General features: G+C 39.0%; 1 protein-coding gene across 5 annotated transcripts in view; it reads left to right on the forward strand.

Moving 5' to 3' along the window:
• The window catches only part of Mipol1 (mirror-image polydactyly 1), a 335,792-nt gene that overhangs the window by 276,020 nt on the left and 40,970 nt on the right, over positions 1–18,802 (forward strand). For all 5 annotated transcript variants that reach the window (NM_001399384.2, XM_087551904.1, XM_087551903.1 and 2 more), the window contains 1 exon segment: positions 11,145–11,375. In NM_001399384.2, coding sequence (NP_001386313.1) covers positions 11,145–11,375 — 231 coding nt within the window.

An 18,802-nucleotide genomic window follows, 5' to 3' on the forward strand; every position in this document is an offset into this window, starting at 1 on the left:
ATGTATGATTTCGGCCATGCACGCCATAGCCATATCTCCTTTGGACGGCCATCAACACACAAGAGAATACAGAATTATTCCAATTGAGCACAGCTGTTAAGAAATGTAAGTTAACTAATTTAATTTTCAGTCCTTTAGTAAGCATTCTGCCAAGAACTACAGATAAATAATGACTCGAACCTTTGTAAGATAAAGGATGGGGTGTACCCCGATGATGGAGTGCACACAGCATTAAGGGGCTCTGTGTTCAGTCCCTAGCACCCCAAAAATAAAATAAACGTAAACCTAAGAGATTATATTTTTGTCTGTTTTAGTGACTATTATACATTAGACTTGTGTTTGTATAATTGTTTAATAAATATCCATGAATTGCTTCTTCAAAAATTATTTCACAACAAGCAGATGTTCACTGAGCCACAGGCAGGCCTCCAGAGCCCTTGTCCTCAGCTCTGCAGGGAAGGTTCTGAAATGGAGTGAAGATGCCACATCTACCTGTAGGTGTGCGTGCAGTGTCTTCCCAGGTAGACTGGCTCCTAAAGGGCTTCAGTGCTTACTTCCCTTCATTTCATTTCATTTTGTAAATCTTAAGCTCTTGAATACTCTTAGTGCACACAAAGAAACCAAACCATAACCCACATTGCTTACTAAATGTTTAGTGTGTTTCCTAAAGAAAGACTCAGACACTTGAAGATTTTTCTGAGCCATTAAGACACAAAAATTGAGAACTGTGTGATCTGGGGTAAGGAATCCTTATTCTACAGGTAATGACTGAAAACACTTTCTAAGTAGTAGATTACTATCAAATGGTTAAAGGGGGGTTGTTCTGGAGAATTTTTTCCTGATGCATACTATGTATTCAATGTGAAACACACAAGAAAGAGTCACAATGGCCCCACAATGCGGATACCAGGATTCAAATTCCAGATCCTTGGTGGAAAAGTAAGCACTTTAAACCATGGAGCCAGTCCTTTTTTATCTTTCTTAAGGAAATCCAGATACAAGGTGAGATGGGAAAACGTGTAGGCAGGATGGCGGTCAGGCTGCTTAGGAAACTGAAAGATACTCATCCTCACTGAAGGTTTATGGGTAAGTAGGTGCATGACGAGAGAGACAAGCTGAGGAGGGGTCTTCCTGTCGGTGCTTTAGACAGCTCTCCCTAGGTAGGAACTAGAAGACCATTAAGTAATACATCATAGATACATTAATATAATAGAAACATTCTATGTAAAGAGAGCAGCAACAAGAATGGAAAGAAACTGAAAGATGAATGGGGTATTTAAGTGTAAATCAGCATAATTTATTAGATTGCAACTTCAGAGAGAAATGTTAAAGATGATACATCCATTTGGAGTATGAAGGACAAAGAACATGGCTGTGCCTTAGAAAATGGCAGGAAGCCAAAGTTCATTTGAGAAGGGTATGAAGTAAGGATCATGAGATCACATCCAGATATTGTGTGGTAGATGTTTAGAGTAGTCAGCTGGCCGTATCTTCAAGGTGGTGTACAGACCTGGTGCTCAGTGCAGCCAGCCCTGCCTGAGAGGAATTCGCCGTGTTACAGATGATTAACTGAAGAACTAAGAGTGGACTGATAGGAGCCAGGAGATGACTGCAGGAGAAGGCACCAGCAGTCAAAGGGCAAGGAGAAGGAGACTTGAGAAGCTTTGGGAAAGTAAACAGAAACCAGAATGAATTGAATTGCAAAGCAGGGAAAGAATGCATTTCCAAAAAGAATTGGCTTCAGAAAGGTAGATAGATAAGGCTTGAAAAGTATCCTGATGTTTAGCGAATTCAACAGCACACTGAGCACAGAACAGATTGCAGCGCCTTGAAGTGAAGTTTCATGCAAAGGTGGCAACCACAGAGCTTGATTCTAACTAAGACTTTCCTAACCAGGTTCTAAAGAAATCCTCTTTTATGCAAGACTGCAGTATCTGGAGGAGTTAGTAAATCTGCATCCTGATATGTAACAATAAATTCTTCATAGATATTCTGGTTCAGGTAACTAAAAATGGGTTCTTGAACTTTATTCTGTTTCTTAGATTTGAATTCTAGCATATCCCCATGTCATCCAATTGAGACCCTAAAGTTGACCCATTCAGAAGAACAAGTTAAAGCTTACCTGTGTGAGAGAGAGAGAGAGGCATGGCGTCCAATGAGGACTAGGAACACTGTTAGCTCTACAGAAGTCTCCGTAACTACAGCAGACCTTCATGCAAGTCCCATTTCCTTGTTTAAAATCTTTCAGTGAGCATTTGGTTTTCCCAAATGATGACCAGATTCCTTACACGGCTCATCTCTGGGCCCATGTCGGCGATCTCTTCTCTCCAGCCTACCTGGGCTCGCTCCTCAGCGCCCTTTCTGACGTCTGCGTCCATGTCACTGCTCTCTGCATCCCACGAGTTTGGGCAAATTGTGGGTTTTTCATCTTTTACTTTCTTTGGCCCATATGATTTAGAGTTTTGTTGTCTAACTTCCAAATATTTGTCCAGCCATGTTTGTGTATTAATTTTAGTTTAGTCCCACAGTGGCTTGGTAGTAGTCTATCTTATAACTTCTGTTCTTTTAGTTTTGCTACAGTGAAATGTTTGAGCTAAGCTTGAGAGGAATAATGTAATCTGCTGGCTCTAAGAATGTTCTATAAATGCTACCTCTGTTAGGAAAGGATGGCTTGGATGGCTGTTGATTTCCAGAAAGTGTAAAGATCTCAACTGCTTGGAAGGATGTGGACAAGAGCCCATTCTCGGAGCTTGTTGGTGGGTGGGATTGATTTATAGCCACTATAGCATTCATAGCAACATGGAACTAACCAAAAAAAAGGGAAATAGCAGTCAGTTGGCAGATAGATAAAAATATGTAAATATGTGGTGTACTTATGCAATAGAATATTCTACCTGTAAAATGCTTCTCATATTACTGAAGCCAGCATGGATGAGTGGAGGACATTGTGACAGGTGAAATAAGCTAGACCCAAATGGATAATACACTGCTCACATGTGGAATCCTACAACCTGAAGACAAAGTGATAGTTCAAAGGAGCTACTGTTTCAGATGGATAATCTGAATTAATGGATTCTGGATATAGTTTAAATGATATTACTATGAGGAAAAACACTGCCTAAAATACTTGAAATTGCCAGAGATGGGAGATCTTGCTATTCTCAAAGTAATTGAGTGGGGAAAAAGAAACACAAATATTCTTAGAGAAACGTCCTACTTCTTCGAAGTTGCCACTTTTATGTGTGGTGTATGTTTTTGTTGTCACTGAACCTTTTCAGATGTACAGGATCAGTAGTGAGAGTCACGGCAGCTCCTTGCCATGGTGGAAGGTTTCTTCTCGGCCCTTCTGTGCTTCCGTTACTTCCATCTACACTGATTTAAGGTTCTTCAAGAGGAATGCTAGAGTGCTGGGTTAATCCATTTCCTGTTTCCTAATGTGCAAATTTACTGTGCTAGCTTTTCCTCTCAGCTGTACCCATGTCCCACAAATGTCTCATTAACTTCTCTGTCTTCTGAAATTCTCTTGGAGATTCCTATTCCCCTCAGAGGTTAGAAATACACTGTGCGGTTTCCATGTGTTTGATAGGTTTTCTGTTAACATATAAAGCCTAGAGATATAGTTCAATGGTAAAGACATGGGCTATTCTTCCAGAGACCTTTGGCTTAATTCTCAGCACCTCCTTAGCAGCTCACAGTCATCTGTGACTCCAGTGCCAGGGGATCAAATGTCTTGGTAGTTCACATACATGGAAGCATAAATACACATACATCTAAAATAAAAAATAAAGAAAATTTAAATAATAAATAAATGAGCCCTAAAGTGATATTAATTTCTGGTTTGATTCCATTTTTGTTAGAGAATAAACTCCACATGGCTTTAATTCTGTTTAATTTCTGAAATTTGTTTTGTGGCCCGGGATAATGTTTATCATGTTATATGTTCTGGAGACACTGAGAAATCATGTGTGCCCTTCTTGCTGCTATGTGTATCTGTGAGGATTAGATATATACTGGTGTTAAATAATGTTGAGTTATTCTGTGTCACTGGGTTGTTTTGCCTAGTTGAGAATATCAATGGTAAGATTTTGTAAATTATAACATAATTATATAATATTACACTATAACAAATATTCTCTCTGAGGTAATTTTAATTTGTTTCTTTAAATTAAATCATCTGTAGCAAAGAGGAAACAACAGTGATATCATCAGATGGCCTGTTTACTCAGAAAACCTTCGGGTCCAAAAGCTCAGCCATGCTGAATAGATTTTCTTTCCTTTGTATGTTATTCAGAATGGAAGCCTATTGGAGTACAAGCTAATTTCCTCAAGAATAAGTAAAATACACCACAGTTTTCATGAAATGGCCTTGGAGAGTTAACTAATGCAATCAACCAGTAAAGGCAGACACTCCCTTTCCCTTTCCACAAGGTAGCACATACTTTTGTTTTTCATAGTTTGCTTTGGCTTTATTTACTCTGTAAAACAAGCCAGGCCTCCTGCCTCTTTTTTTAAAAAGAGTGATTGAAGGATGTTATCAGTAGCTGAATAAAGGTTGAGGAAACTGGCTTATTTCTCCCAATTCATGAAAAACCTGTAGCAACAGGCACTTGTTTTCACAGTGTTTACAAAATAGCTGAGTATTGCATGATATGCTATACAAAGTCAACTAGATATAAATCGTATAAAAGGTTCACAGGTAAGAATGCCTTTCTTGGCCAGGACTTGCGCTAAGAATTTTTACCTTTAAACATCACTATATTTGATTCCCCGTTGAATGGATGAGATTTTTCTCGTTCTTTTGATGTTTGAAGAAGTTAAGTCAGAGAGGAAAACATTTTCCAAAGGTTACACAGTAGAGGACAAGACTAAAACTTACCCTCTGTCTTCTGCACAGTGCATGCCTGCATGGCTTCCTCTGCATCACACTCGGCATCCCCCAGGAAATAGATTGGATAGCTGTTGGCAGGAACTGTGCTTTGATGTTTAGCAGCATTCTGGCCTCCTTTCCACTAACTGATTGTTCCAAGGAGGCTATGGTTTTAACAATCAAAAATCTCTTTAGACACTGCAAAGTGACTTTTGGGGACAAAATTATTTCAAGGGTAGAAGCGCTCGTCGCACTGAGGATGTGATTCAGAGGGTGAAGTACTAGCTACGCGTGCTCCAGGATCTGGGTCAGAGTTCCCAGAGCCTCAGAAAGCTGGATCCAGTGCAGAGCATACAGCGTTCCTCTGCAGTCTGAGAAGCAGAGCACAGCTGGTCTGTCCTACACAGTGGTGAATGACACAGGGACCCAGGCTCACTCAAACAAAGTGCTTCCACTGAGGACAGTCCTTTGATGTTGTCCTCTGACCTCTACAAACATACCATAGCATCAGTACAAATGAACACACACACATATCATATATACACACATGCCATACATGCATTTCCACAAAGGTTTAAACAAAAGAATTCTAGTCTATATTTCCTTACCTCTAGATTATAAATCCAAATCATTTATCCAATTAAACAGTTTCTATAGATCACACTATTTACTGAGCAATTATTGCAAGGTAAATGAAGCATAAACTGAGAGTTAAGTGCGGACTGTAGAGAGATGAGTGAAATGTGCCCCTTGGGACTTGATGAGACAGCATGGAGAAAAGAGAAGATGTCAGAAAAGCAGCATCAGAATGTGGTGAGAATGAATACGTGCAAGTGCACAGTACCTCAGCTGATCCCGAGTGTGACAATTGAGGTTGACAAGCAGGAAGCAGACAAGTTGAGGAGAGCATATACTGCATGAAATGCATGCTGTTGTGTGGGTGTAGGTAGGCCTGATCATATTCAAGTGCTTTAAATGGAAGCACTATGCAATCTGGGTCCAGGAAAATCCTAGGGCTGTGGACAGGAGACATCCAGGAAACATCTAAGCAGAGAGAAAAAGTATTACAGAAAGGAGGTCTAAGTCGGGTTTAGTAGCACAGGACTATAATCTCAGGCCTGAGAGGACTGCAACCTGGACAACCTGGACTGTATAGCAAGTTCTTAGGCCAGCCTAAAACAGAAAGTCACTTACACATGTGTGCGCGGGAGCCCATGTACACACACACACACACACACACACACACACACACACACAGTGTTGATTGCATGCCACCATTTTCTACCTTGATCCTACACTGTATTTAATATAGTAATCAGGAGATGAGTCAAAAATCTTACAAATTAAAATTTAAGAATGTGGAATAATTCTGCATTACTCTTCTTGCAATGGTGAATCAGCTGAATGGAGCTACTGAAGAGAATAGGGTTTATCTTAACTGTCCACCATCAAAGTAGGTCTTCCCACCTCTGTTAAATTTTCCTAGAATACCTTTGCAGACAAACACAGAAATTTATCTTCTAAGCACTTCTAAATCATGAGAAGGTGACTTTTGAAATTAACTATCACTGTTACTTAGTAATGTTTTAAAGTCTCATTTTTTTATGTTTGAGAACATTAAATCACTAGAGTTATATAATTTCAAAACTGAAATTGTATTTATTGTATCTCATTACCTTCATAGCAAACAGGAAATAGTTACAATTCTGTGAAACATTGGCCACATGGTTTGAATTTCTGTAATTCAATGACTTCTGGTTTTCTGTCATTTCTCCTTTCTATCGCTTAGTTGATTCCCATGGTTCATTAAGTGGTAATGATTCTGCCATGCTGACAAATGAATCTAGAAATAAATCATTTTAAAAGAGATTATATGCAGCAGTATTCGCTGAGGAGAGCTAAACAGTGGGGTCCTGGTGTAGAGTAAGGCACTATTTGACAAGAAGGGCAGCACTGATGTTTGTAAAGTTAACTGTAGTTGATAATGGAGTATTAGCATATGGTCAGTGGGATGTAAACTACAAAGTAAAGGGAAAGCATTCAGTGAGTTTAAAGAGTACAAGGGTAGAGTTATGAGACCCACTTGCAGAGAAAACATCAACATTTAAATTCTAATTTCCCCTTAAGACCTGTGACTTCTCTGTCTGCTGTGGGTTTTTTGATTAAGACTTATTTATTTGTTTACTTACTTATTTATGCATTTTATGGATATGAGTGCTCTGTCTGCATGTACATTTGCATCCTGGAAGAGGGGATCAGAACATATAATGTGGTTGCTGGGTATTGAACTCAGGATCTCTGGAAAAGCAGTCAGTGCTCTTAACCACAGGGCCATCTATATCTCCAGCTGTTGTCAAGGGCTTCTGAGTGAGTTTATAATACCAATACCAGGTGCGGATTCCTTCCTGGGAAGTGGTTCTCTAATCCAATCAGAGAGCAGTTAGTTGCCTCCATAACATGTATGCCACTATTGCACAAGTGGGTACCTCTTACCTGGCAAGTCGATAGTGTAGTTCATAGGGTTCACAACTAGGAAGGTCCATTGATGCCTCCCTTCTTTCTTCCTCAGCTGACTGCATAGTATCCTCCTATACTGTCTTATCATGTAGTCAAATGGGCATACAAAAAATGGCAAGAGTCATAATAATTATAAAAGAGTAGCTTCCATGTGGCTTTTTCATATAGCCTTCCCCTAGTGTTTCCTATCCTGCCACCTCTCCACTCCCAGTATTACAGCTCTCTACATTGATAACACCTACTCCTACTCTTCCTTAAAGTATCCTTCTCCCAATAGTTTCTTTCTAGACTTCTGACATCTATAGAAACTCTTTGAGTTGAATACACAAAATGAGAGATTCACAGAGGCACACATATGGAATTTTTTTAAGTGCCTGGTTATCTCACTTAGTATAATTTTTCTCCAGGCTTCATCCACTTACCTGCCAATCCCATCCATTGTGTATATGAACCGCAGTTTTCATTATCCATTCATCAATTGATGAGCATCTTGACTCATGTATTTCCTTGTTTTTATGAATACAGTAGCAATAAGTATGGATGAACAAGTATTTCAGTAGTGTGATATAAATTATGAGGGTTACACCCACTCAGAGGAGAAGGGGTAGGGGGATGGGAGAAAGCTTGTGGGAAGGGGACAATGAGTGGGATGCAAAGTAAATAAGTAAAAAATTAACAAAATAAAATTTTAAAAACAATTGGGGGTGGGGTATATGTCCAGTAGAGGAATAACCACATGGTAGTTCCGTTTTCAGCTTTTTAAGAAATTCCAACAGATTTCCATAGTGGCTACCTGAGTCTTACACTCACACTAATAGCAAATTTAATTCTATTGTTTAGCTACACCGACATACGCTCAAACTGCCTTCTAAATTGTGTGTGTGTGTGTGTATGTGTACACACGTGTGTGCGCACATGTGCTTATACACATAGATAACTACAACCTTTATCAGAGAAACTCTTTCCAGTGAACTGTGGCGATTACAGAGACTTAGGGCTACACAAGTACAGGAATAGGTGTCAGCTGAGTGTTCAGCCCTATACATGGCATTTAATATCATCCCCTCCTAGGTTCAGGGAGCATTGCAAAGAGGAGGGAGAACAAATGTCAAGGCCAGAGACTAAGAAAAGGGCTGCAAAATGCTCTACTGCCAAATGCCAAAATCTGAACAGTACAGGGCCTTTGTAATTACAACCTCTCAACAGACACAGGTGACTACTCGGGATCTGCACAAGAATGACTGAAAGCCACTCTGAACGGTTTCCTACTAAAGGGAGGAGAGAAGTCTTTGCTTCTATTGCATGCCCACAGGAGATTCCACCAGGTGCCTTGATTAAACAAAGTGGATCACAAAACAAAGCCAAATTCAAAGTCTTGCATCTGAGAAAGACACAGTCAGGTGAAAATTAGGTTGATAAGAGATGAAGAGGTGTGGGAGAGTAACCAGAATGCATTATTTGCTTAAATGAAGTTATCAAAGAACTAACAATAAAAAATTTAAATTTGGAGAGTCTCAAAGGTTTGTCGGGGAAGCGGAGTTTAGACTGAAACTTCCCCAATGAGTGGGAGTTTGTCATGGAGGGAAGGTAGTACAAACAAATGCCAAGGGCAGGAAAAGCTTTACATTTAGAGGAGGAAGTGTTCAAACACAAGGGCTAGGAGTGGGGCTGTGGGTTCAAATGCAGTCTCTGCTAGGGGGATTATTTAAATTACCTGCCTCTCTTTGTTTCTGTTTTTTATTTCATAAAACAAAGACAGTAAATAAGGCTATTCAAAAAGGTTGTTTGCAGGTTTAATGAGTTTAAGGTATATATTTGTTATTTTTAGGGATTTTTTTTCCAGAGATGCCACTGCAGGATGTTAAAGGCAGTCCAGTGACCTCAACTTGGGATCGATCTTGAAGGGAAGCTCCAAGGCCTGACACTATTACTGATGCTATGCTGTGCTTATAGACAGGAGCCTAGCATGGCTGTCCTCCCAGAGGCCCAAGAAGCAGCTGACTGAGACAGAGCCAGATACTGACACCCAACCATTGGACTGAATTCAGGGACCCCTGTGGGTGAATTAGGGAAAGACTAGAAGAAGCTGAGGACGAGGGCAACCCCATAGGAAGACAAGCAGTCTCAACTGACCCAGACCCCTGACATCACCAACCAGGCAACTTACACTAGCAGAAGATGGCCTGGCCTGGCCTCAGGGTATGGTGAGCATCCTCTGGGAGAAGATGCACAGAACCCTTCAGAGACTTGAGGCCCCAGGAAGTAGGGAGGCCTGGGGGTGAAGGTGGGGGTGGGGACATCCTCTAGGAGACAGGCGGACTGAGGAATGGGATGGGGAACTGTGAAAGGGCAGACTAGTAGATGGAGTAAGGACTGGGCTGTAAAATAAAAAGATAAAAGTAATTTAAAGAAATCACTGTATCTACTACTGTTTGATACTGTAGATAACATCCTGATGGAAGGCGAATCTTTAGGAGGCAACTTGAATAATGAGTGCCTTTTTGAGCTGGGATATAAAGGGTCCAATTGCACATCCATCTGCACGTCATTCTAATTTTACACGGGATAACCAGCTGACCAGAGTTTAGCAACATTCTCTATTGTCGGGGATTAATTTAAATCCTGAAATGATTTCTTTTGATATGTTAACTGTCTTAGTTTCTATGAGATACTTACCCCCACGTTGAGGACACTATAAAGGCTTTTCTGAAACTTGAAAGAAGAAATTTATAATCACTTTCATCTGAACAGTTTTAGATGAAGCATCAGACGAGTATTAGGCCAGTACCGAAGTTCTCCAACTAGCTTTTTGCGGCTTTAAGAATTATATTGCTTTCATGCATATTATCAACTTGTGTTATATAGCTCAGTGGTTGCACTTCCAACACTTCTGTCGACATTTCCTTTGTATTCATATACCAGAATGATTTTATTTAATAAAAAAAGAACATCTCCTGTGTGGATTTTAAATTTCCCTTATTAAATATTTATATTTTCAAAATGTCTTTATTTAATTGAGTGAGGTGCTTGGTGCCATTTCAAAATAACCTCAGGTGGTGGGTGTAATGACATATCAAAGATCTGACCTTTAGCATTTTAGGATTCTATTTGTCTGCATTTTCTTCCGCATCCATTTCATCTTAATTTATACGCCCTCTCTCCATACCGCTTAATGAGTGGATGTATTTATCATAAGATTCATTAACCACAAAAATAGGTACCTGGATACATGTCATCTGACGGGTGCTTTTACCTCATCCACACTTCCACTGTGGCAAGTGGAAGGGTCTGTGTGTAAGGCTGGTGGGTGTTTCACGAAGCTCGCTCATTCTCACTTAGTACTTGGCTGGGCCCTGGCTCTCCTACACCGACGTCCACTCTCCTCCCGTCTTTTCAGTCAGCTTATTATACTTTCATTTACCTAGAGATACTTTATTTCTTTAGTTCTGTGCTATTCCTTCAAAAGAAAATTGAATGTAATATTTACCCTGACATAATTAAATTAACATTTTACAGCATCTTTCTGTGTGCTTTGATAGCATAGATAATCAGTTGTCTGCATAGCTTCTGGCCTAGCGGCAGAGTTACAGAACAATTATCAATTATAATAATAAGTTATAAAAGTTACTGACATTTGCCCCTTTAAGTACTGTATACTGATTTTTAGAGGAGGGGTTTCAAATGAAGATTTTTTTTTATTAAACAAATCATTGACCTTTCAGCCTACATTATTCGTATTTGTATTTTTATATTTTCTCAGTTTGCACAAATCATTATCTCAAGAAGAAACCTTGAAGGATCAGTTTAACCACGCCCTTAGTATCTATGAAGATGCCTTAAAAAACCGAGAGAGCGTGGTCTCCATCACTCAGCAGCAGAATGAAGAACTGGCCACCCAACTTCAGCAGGCTCTCACTGAGCACGCAGACATGGAGCTACAGCTTCAGTGTGCCGTGGAGGTCTCCCGAGCAGCCAGTGAAAAGGTTCAGAAGTGAGTAAATGACCCAGCCCTGATGTTAGGCATGAAACATTAGAAAAAAGAAACGAAAAGAAGTTTCCCTGGGAAACTCAACAATACATACACGTATTATTTTCTTGTCTGTATACTTACTAATGCTCTAAGGAAAAAGGAACCAAAATGAACTTTTTTTGCTTACATTTCACATCCTTTTTTGATATAAAAAATTACTTGCTTGGCCCTTATCGTCACTATCATTATTTGGGACAAGTTGTTTATACTAACTGCCTCTGCTCAATTCATGGAGACCATGGTGCTTAAATCCTTCCACAGTGTTATTTGCAAAGGGGAGGAGCAGTCAAGTTACCAGCATCTGGGCTCACTGAGCCTCCCTGTCAGGTTTCTGGAGTTGAGATCTTCTGTGACCTTGTTCCCTGAGGCCTCTAGCTGCACTGAACCCAGTACAGAGAAATTAATTTTCTTGTGTTGTTCTTTAGAAGTATGTGGTGCAGCTTTCCGAGTGCATAATTATATTTGTTTATTTTGACAGTTCTTTGCATTTTTATTAAAATTTAAGCAAAGCTGCATAATCAGTCAGTCCTTACAACAGTGCACAGAATGTTAACAATTTCCCAAGGAAAGATGTCCGTTATTAATTTATGGAGCGTGAACATTGTAGCAGCATTTTCTGAGGAAGCTTTATGGAATACGGCTTGTCGTCCTAACCTTCTTTTGTGTGATTAACAGCATCACATCAGCATTCACAAACTTTATTGCCTCTAGTTGCCAACACAGTTTCTTTCCTTCATGTTTTTTTCCCAGTATTCCAATATTAAGTTGTATGCCGAGGACTGTTACTCCCTTTTACTTCCTAGGTGAAATAAGTCGTCTCAGCCATTTCCCCAGCAGCTCTGCAACTATACTTAAATTGGTACCCCAGACTTGGGTGAATCTAGGCAAAGCCATTTTGGAACAATTCAGGGGTTGCACCCTTTATTCATTACTACCAATGTACCTTGAAACTTTGATTAAGTCCTGCTCATTATCTGTTCTAAGATCAGGTACAAATTCAGTCTGAAACTATACATTGAGTTTATGTGCAACGTGCATTAACAAACTAAGAATGCTGTGATATATAAATTGTATTGTTACTTCTGTTTGTACAATCTACAAATAATTTTAAATTTCAAAGTTCGTGTGTAAACACTTCATTGCTATATGACTTAAATTCCCTAAAATAATGGTTCCTTGAGACTAGTTAGTTTTCAAAAAATGTTGGAGGTTCCATACTTATCTAGCCAGTTAGCATGATTGTGTTTTAAAAGGAAGATCTTTTGTATACCAGGGTGTGAAAAGATCATGTCTCAGGTACTTAGTGAATTGGATAGTTTTAGGTATTTTACAAACTTTTATCATCTTGATTTTGCACACTTAACCTCAAACAAAATCTTTTTAGTGGAATGTTAAGCTAGGGCTCGGTTTAAATACAACCTGTCATTTATACAAGCTAAGTGTCGAAATGACTTCTCACAGCTTTTCTCTGGTTTCCAAGAAGACCTAGGTGAACTATTATTGGCTTTCTTTTACGTTTTCTATTTACTTTGTTAGCCACAATGAGGTAGTCTGCATCTTCGCCGTGGCCATGTGCGTTTCCCTGTCTATTCCTCTGCGAGTCACTACATTGTGGGCAAGGGGACGAAACAGTTCTCTACACGATTAAAAGGAATTCCCTATTCCAAAGTCCATGGCACACTTTAACCTGTTCTTATATAACTGATAAACAATTACAATAAAGATAAAGATGTACGTATATGATTAATATAACATGATGATTTGAATACTTAGACTTTGGATTAAAAATGTTTAGCTATGCACTTGGAGTTTATTCTGAAACTTCACACTAATATTCACAGTGACGCCTTCCTCAGAAATGTGGTAGGAGCTCGATGAAATAGACATGCAAGGCTCTGGAACATGTATGCTCCATAGTATTCCTCTTGTTATCTCTCTCCCTACCGCTCTGTCGCTTAGAAGTGCTCTGCCTTTTCAAGTCTAAATGCCTCTGCAAATGTTGACCTCGCTACTTAGAGCCTTTGGCCTCCCTGCCAGCCTCCTGGAGAACTCTGCTTATTCTATGAGAGTCAGTCCAGCACAGCACATAGAAAAATGGTGTCAGTGCTCAAGTCAAATAGTTCTGGATTTCAATTCCTGCTTTCCTACTAATTGCCAAGGGAACTTGTGGCACATTTTTTATCCCATAAGAAAAGTTCTTAGATCAGGTTAGACGGTAAATCTGGCTTCACAGACTGACTTCTTGTAAAGAATAATTTGTATAACATATAAATACTGAGTGCAGAACTATTAGGAATATTCTAAACACTACATTATTAACAACATCACATTCATCAATGTAATAAGACCAGTTCAATTGCATCTTCTCTACAAAGTTGTCTTTATCTTCCTAGGAAGAAAAATCTCTCTAGTCTCTTTATTATTATAGTATGGGGGGGTTAAAGGTATATTAGAAGATCTTGAGTGAACGATATACTCCCAATATCATTATTTGTATGTATGTGTTTATGTGACTAGACTATATATGGTTTAAACATGTAAGTTCTTAGGACACATAAGTCCTAAAATTCTATATGATGCATCTTACCTATTGAGTAAGATTACCAATTGAATGTTTAAAACCTTAGAAATGCTGACATATGGCTATATGATCATATACTATTATTCTAGGACTTATTAGTAAGCACTACGTTTACAAAACAGTCAACTCTTAGAATATTTGTAGCATTTGAACTCTTTTTATCCTTAATACCATACTATTCCTCCCTAATGTCATTGGAACAGGGTTGTATAACTCCATCTTCTTTTTCTGATACTACTATATCTGTTTCTACTCTTCTTCTTTTGAAAAATATATCTGCTTTACATAATGGTTTATTTAAAGATTAGCTCTGAACTTTACCAGAAACACATGCATTTATATAACTTCACCCACTGCCACCCACTCAGATAACTTCCGGGGGTCAGTGTCAGTGCTCGGCTCTCTCATAAGGTTCACCCCGTGTCCCCAGAACACTGTCTTCTCTCCTGCCAGTCAGGTCTTGCCCACTCTCCTTGGTTCCCCATGTCAGTTGATGGACTTCAGCAGTTTCCCCAGTGCTCCTGGTTTTCCTCCTTTTGCCCTTTGCATTCCTTTAGCTCCAATTTCTACCACTGCCTGAGTCTCCTGATTCCCTCTACCCTGCCCTTAATACTTCAACCCCTCCTCATTCCTTGATCCAGACGTGGCAATAGCCATAAAACTCCTTTCCTGCCTCAAGTACACGCAGCAGTTCTCAGCCACCTGTAACTCTAACCTCTGCTTCAGCGAGCACACACATGGCACACAGACATGCATGTAGGCAAAACTCTCACACATGTAAAATAAATCCTTAGATTTTTTTTCTATTTCATCATTGTTTTCATTCAGTTTTTTGTTTTGTTTTGGATTTTGTTGTTGTTTTTTTGGGAGTGGTTGAGACAGGGTTTCTCTGTGTGGCCCTGGCTGTCCTGGAACTTGCGCTGTAGACCAAGCTGGCCTCAAATTTGGAGATCTTCTTGCCTCTGCTTCCCCAGTGCTGGGATGAAAGGTGTGCACCACTGCTACGAGTGCCCCTCCACCCCCAGCTATTTTCATCATTCTTAATCTGTGCTTTTATTAGCAGTTTTAGTCATTTTAGTGTTATAAAAGTTTGAATTTTCTGTGATAACCTCTCTGAAGTTTCCCAAGACACAGACACCATCTTCATACATCATCTCCAAAATCTTGACAGATGTTATCTATAAAGTAGACATTCTGCAAGTGCTCACCAACAAAAGGGCATAAGAACAATGAAATAAGGGCGGGCTGGCCAGGTCAGAAGCACATGGTGCAGTATCACATGGGCTCTGATTGATTCGGACTCTGGATATAAAGTCTTTTCCCCAGTTGGTGCATTTACAGAAAAAGAGGACCTTCACTGTTGATTCTGCCCACTTACTGGCAGCACACATCTTCAGCTCCCCAAGGTGCTGGGATCTGATGACCAGATTATAATTCATGTGCTAACCAACCAAATTAAACTCCTATCAAATTTAATTTCATTTAAGATCCAATGTCTTCAAAAATATTGAAGAGATATCATATAATATTGTTAATTATAGAATTTAAGTTTTATATTTTTATTTTCTTTGTGTTATAAAATTTTAATATTGTCTGAATTTTTTTTAAAGCTTAAAAGTATTTCTGGGAAGGAAAGTTGTATGGAATTATCATGTTTAATATGACATATAAATACTTACAAAATTAAATTTAATGAATGTTGAACCTCATTATCCAAAAATAGTTCTTGGCCCAATTGTCATAAACTGATTTTTCAAAGACAGGTGAGTGATTTAGTAGTTAAGAGCATTTGATGCTCTTCCAGAAGACCTGAGTTTAGATTTCAGGACCCATATTGGGTTGCTCAAAACCACCAATAATTCTAGCTCCATGAGATCTGAGCACCCTCTCCTGAACTTGGCAGTTACCTGAACGGGAGTGGCACACACACCCAAATAACATACAGATAAATAAATATAAATATTTTTAAAAATAAAAAACTTCAGTAATGAAAAGCCATTGGGAGGTGGGGGTGGGTAAAACCTGCTGTATTTCTGAATTTTTGAATACATGTACTCCTATTTATAAATATGTGTAGATTTGATGAATACCACATCATTTAGATTGTTTTTGATAGGTAGGTTGTATAGATAGAAGCTGTAGAGAGATATAAGGAACAAAACAGTTTAAGAGCACAGAAGCTTCAATCCTTTCTCTAACTCCTTCAATGGGGACCCCAGTCTCAGTTCAATGGTTGTCTGCTAGCATCTGCCTCTGTATTTGTCATGCTGGCAGAGCCTCTCGGGAGACAGCTATATCAGAAGGAGCTGAAGGGGTTTGCAACCCCATAAGAACAACAGTACCAACCAACCAGAGCTCCCAGAGACTAAACCATCATCCAAAGACTATACATGGACAGACCCATGGTTCCAGCTGCATATGTAGAAGGGATGGCCTTGTTGAGCATCAATGGGAGGAGAAGCCCTTGGTACTGCCAAGGCTGGACCCCACAGTGCAGGGGAATGTCAGGGCAGGGAGGTGGGAAGGGGTGGGTAGGTGGGTGTAAAGAAGGGGGAGGGGGGATGGGATAGGGAATTTATGGACAGGAAACCAGGAAAGGGGATAACATTTGAAATGTAAATTTTAAAAAATCCAAGAAAAAAAAGAAAAAAAGAGCACAGAAAATGCAATAAAAATGTCTTTTAATAGTTTTTCTAAAGACCACTTCCTATCTCTGTTTACTAGAGAGAAAATAGACATACTATTCTAGTAAATGATTCTTTTATGATCCTGAAGATTTGCAACACATTGATGATGGATAAAACATTTTATTTTCTCTCTATAGACATATACTTCTTGTGGCACTAAGCAAAATATTTTTTAAAAAATAACTTTGTTCAAGTTAGCATGCCAAAGCTTTATGAGCTTATGTGATGACCATCATGACAGTCAGGTCTGAGTTTTACATTCAAATAATGTTATCATTATCATATCATATGATCCTTTGTCCTGTAAGGCAGATTTACAGCAATATTATTCAAATTTCCTCATGGACTATTACTACATGATGAATAAATCAGACAGATGGACATAACAACTATTTTTAAAGACATTTGCACGTATGTTCAAGAAAACTTATCTCAGCTCTTTTGAACCTTCTATTCATCTTTTTCTTAAAAAATAAATCAATTGCTTAAAAACTACATGATTTCTTCTCATTTAAATTTTATAGGGTTTCAAAATATCAGAGATTATGATAGTCTAATTCACTTGATAAATTTTTAGAGTTGTCTTTGAAAACAGCATCTGCCTCTTTGAGTGATATTGACAGGAAGAGGAAAGGAAAACATAGAAAGCCAACAGAGTCTTTCCTGCCTCTTAGCCAAATACTGATCTCTAGGAAGAAATTGATGCTACAAAGGAATTGTGAATTCTCAGCCTGCTGAGTAAGAGCCATGTGCAATTCCCTTCAGAGTGTCAGGGGAGTCACCATAGTGTCACACAAGGGTTCTTAGCACAGAGCAAACATGCTTTCCACATCAGCTGCCTAAGCTGTTTGCAGGTTGAATTATAAAACGGGATGATGGCTCTGCCTGTGGGAAGGGGAGCTAGCTGAGCATTTCCAGTTTCTCAGCTTAAGAAAAGAACGAAAAAGGCCTACCTACCATTTTCATCAGAAGGCACCCCTGGACGTTTTAGTTTTGCTCCAGATTTGAATTTTGACCACAAAGAAAAAAAGTTATGCAAAAATATGCCTAATTGGATTAATGTGAAAAGTGTTTGTGAACTTTTTTTTTTTAATTACACGGTCTCTTTAATATAATGTTTCCTTGTCAACTTTTATCTGTTTTTTTTTTTTTCTTATAAATTCTGGGTGGGACTATACTAATTTCACAGCAGCATTAGACAGGTATTAATACCAGGAATGCTTGTGAATTGAATCAAACTTCTACAAATTCTCAACTCACCATATAGAGTAAATTAATAATTAAAACAGTGTTGGAAGTTGCCTTGGGTGCCTTAATACAGATAATAGACTAGAAGGCCTTCAAATGTGTTTAGTGTTTGACACTTAAAACTTGTTCTGGAAAGACGGATCCTCAGTGATACTCTTTTCCAGTGCTCACCCAGCTCTGCAGTTCCTAATGCTGTATCTGACCAGACACAAATCTACTGCCTTTGGCACGCAGAAGGTGTGCTGCAAGGACTCCCGACTCTCTGTGCAATGCACACCCAAGTATGCTGCATCTGTTCTTATCCGGTGTGGTGTGCTACACAGTGGGATTCTGAGTTTGCCAGTTGTGATTTTTAAATTACCCAAGTACATATTTAACTTACCAAAAATATAAATCTTGTTCTCTGTAAAAACAAGTATACCTTTTAATTAAAATTACCAACTCCAGTATATACTTATCTACTGGAGCACCTTTATCCCTTAAGTACATAAAGTAAGGTTTTGTTTTTTTTTTTTTATCTATTTTCATTGTGTTAGAAAGAGATACAGTTCTCTACAGATGTTTAATTGCACTCATTTGTTTTTAAAAGAATTTGGGCCACAGCTTAACCTTTAGGGAATTCCTCACTTTTAAATAAAAAAGAAACATAACTTTAATTCTCTGGCTCCCTCCTTTATACTGTGCAAGGATTAATGTGGGCTTATTAGGACTGGCTCCTAACCCAGACTTAGAGTGCAGAAGAATGGAAAGTAAGCAAGGAGCTCACTGAGTCCGAGCTTCCATGCCCTCCTAAGACAGACCTGTAAGAGTTAGCCCTCAGGCAGGACAGAACCAGGACTGAGAGCAGAACTAAAAGGCTAAATTATGTCACT

The sequence above is a fragment of the Rattus norvegicus genome, chromosome 6 (assembly GCF_021556685.1).
Source record: "Rattus norvegicus strain SHRSP/BbbUtx chromosome 6, alternate assembly SHRSP_T2T, whole genome shotgun sequence".
NCBI lineage: Eukaryota > Metazoa > Chordata > Mammalia > Rodentia > Muridae > Rattus > Rattus norvegicus.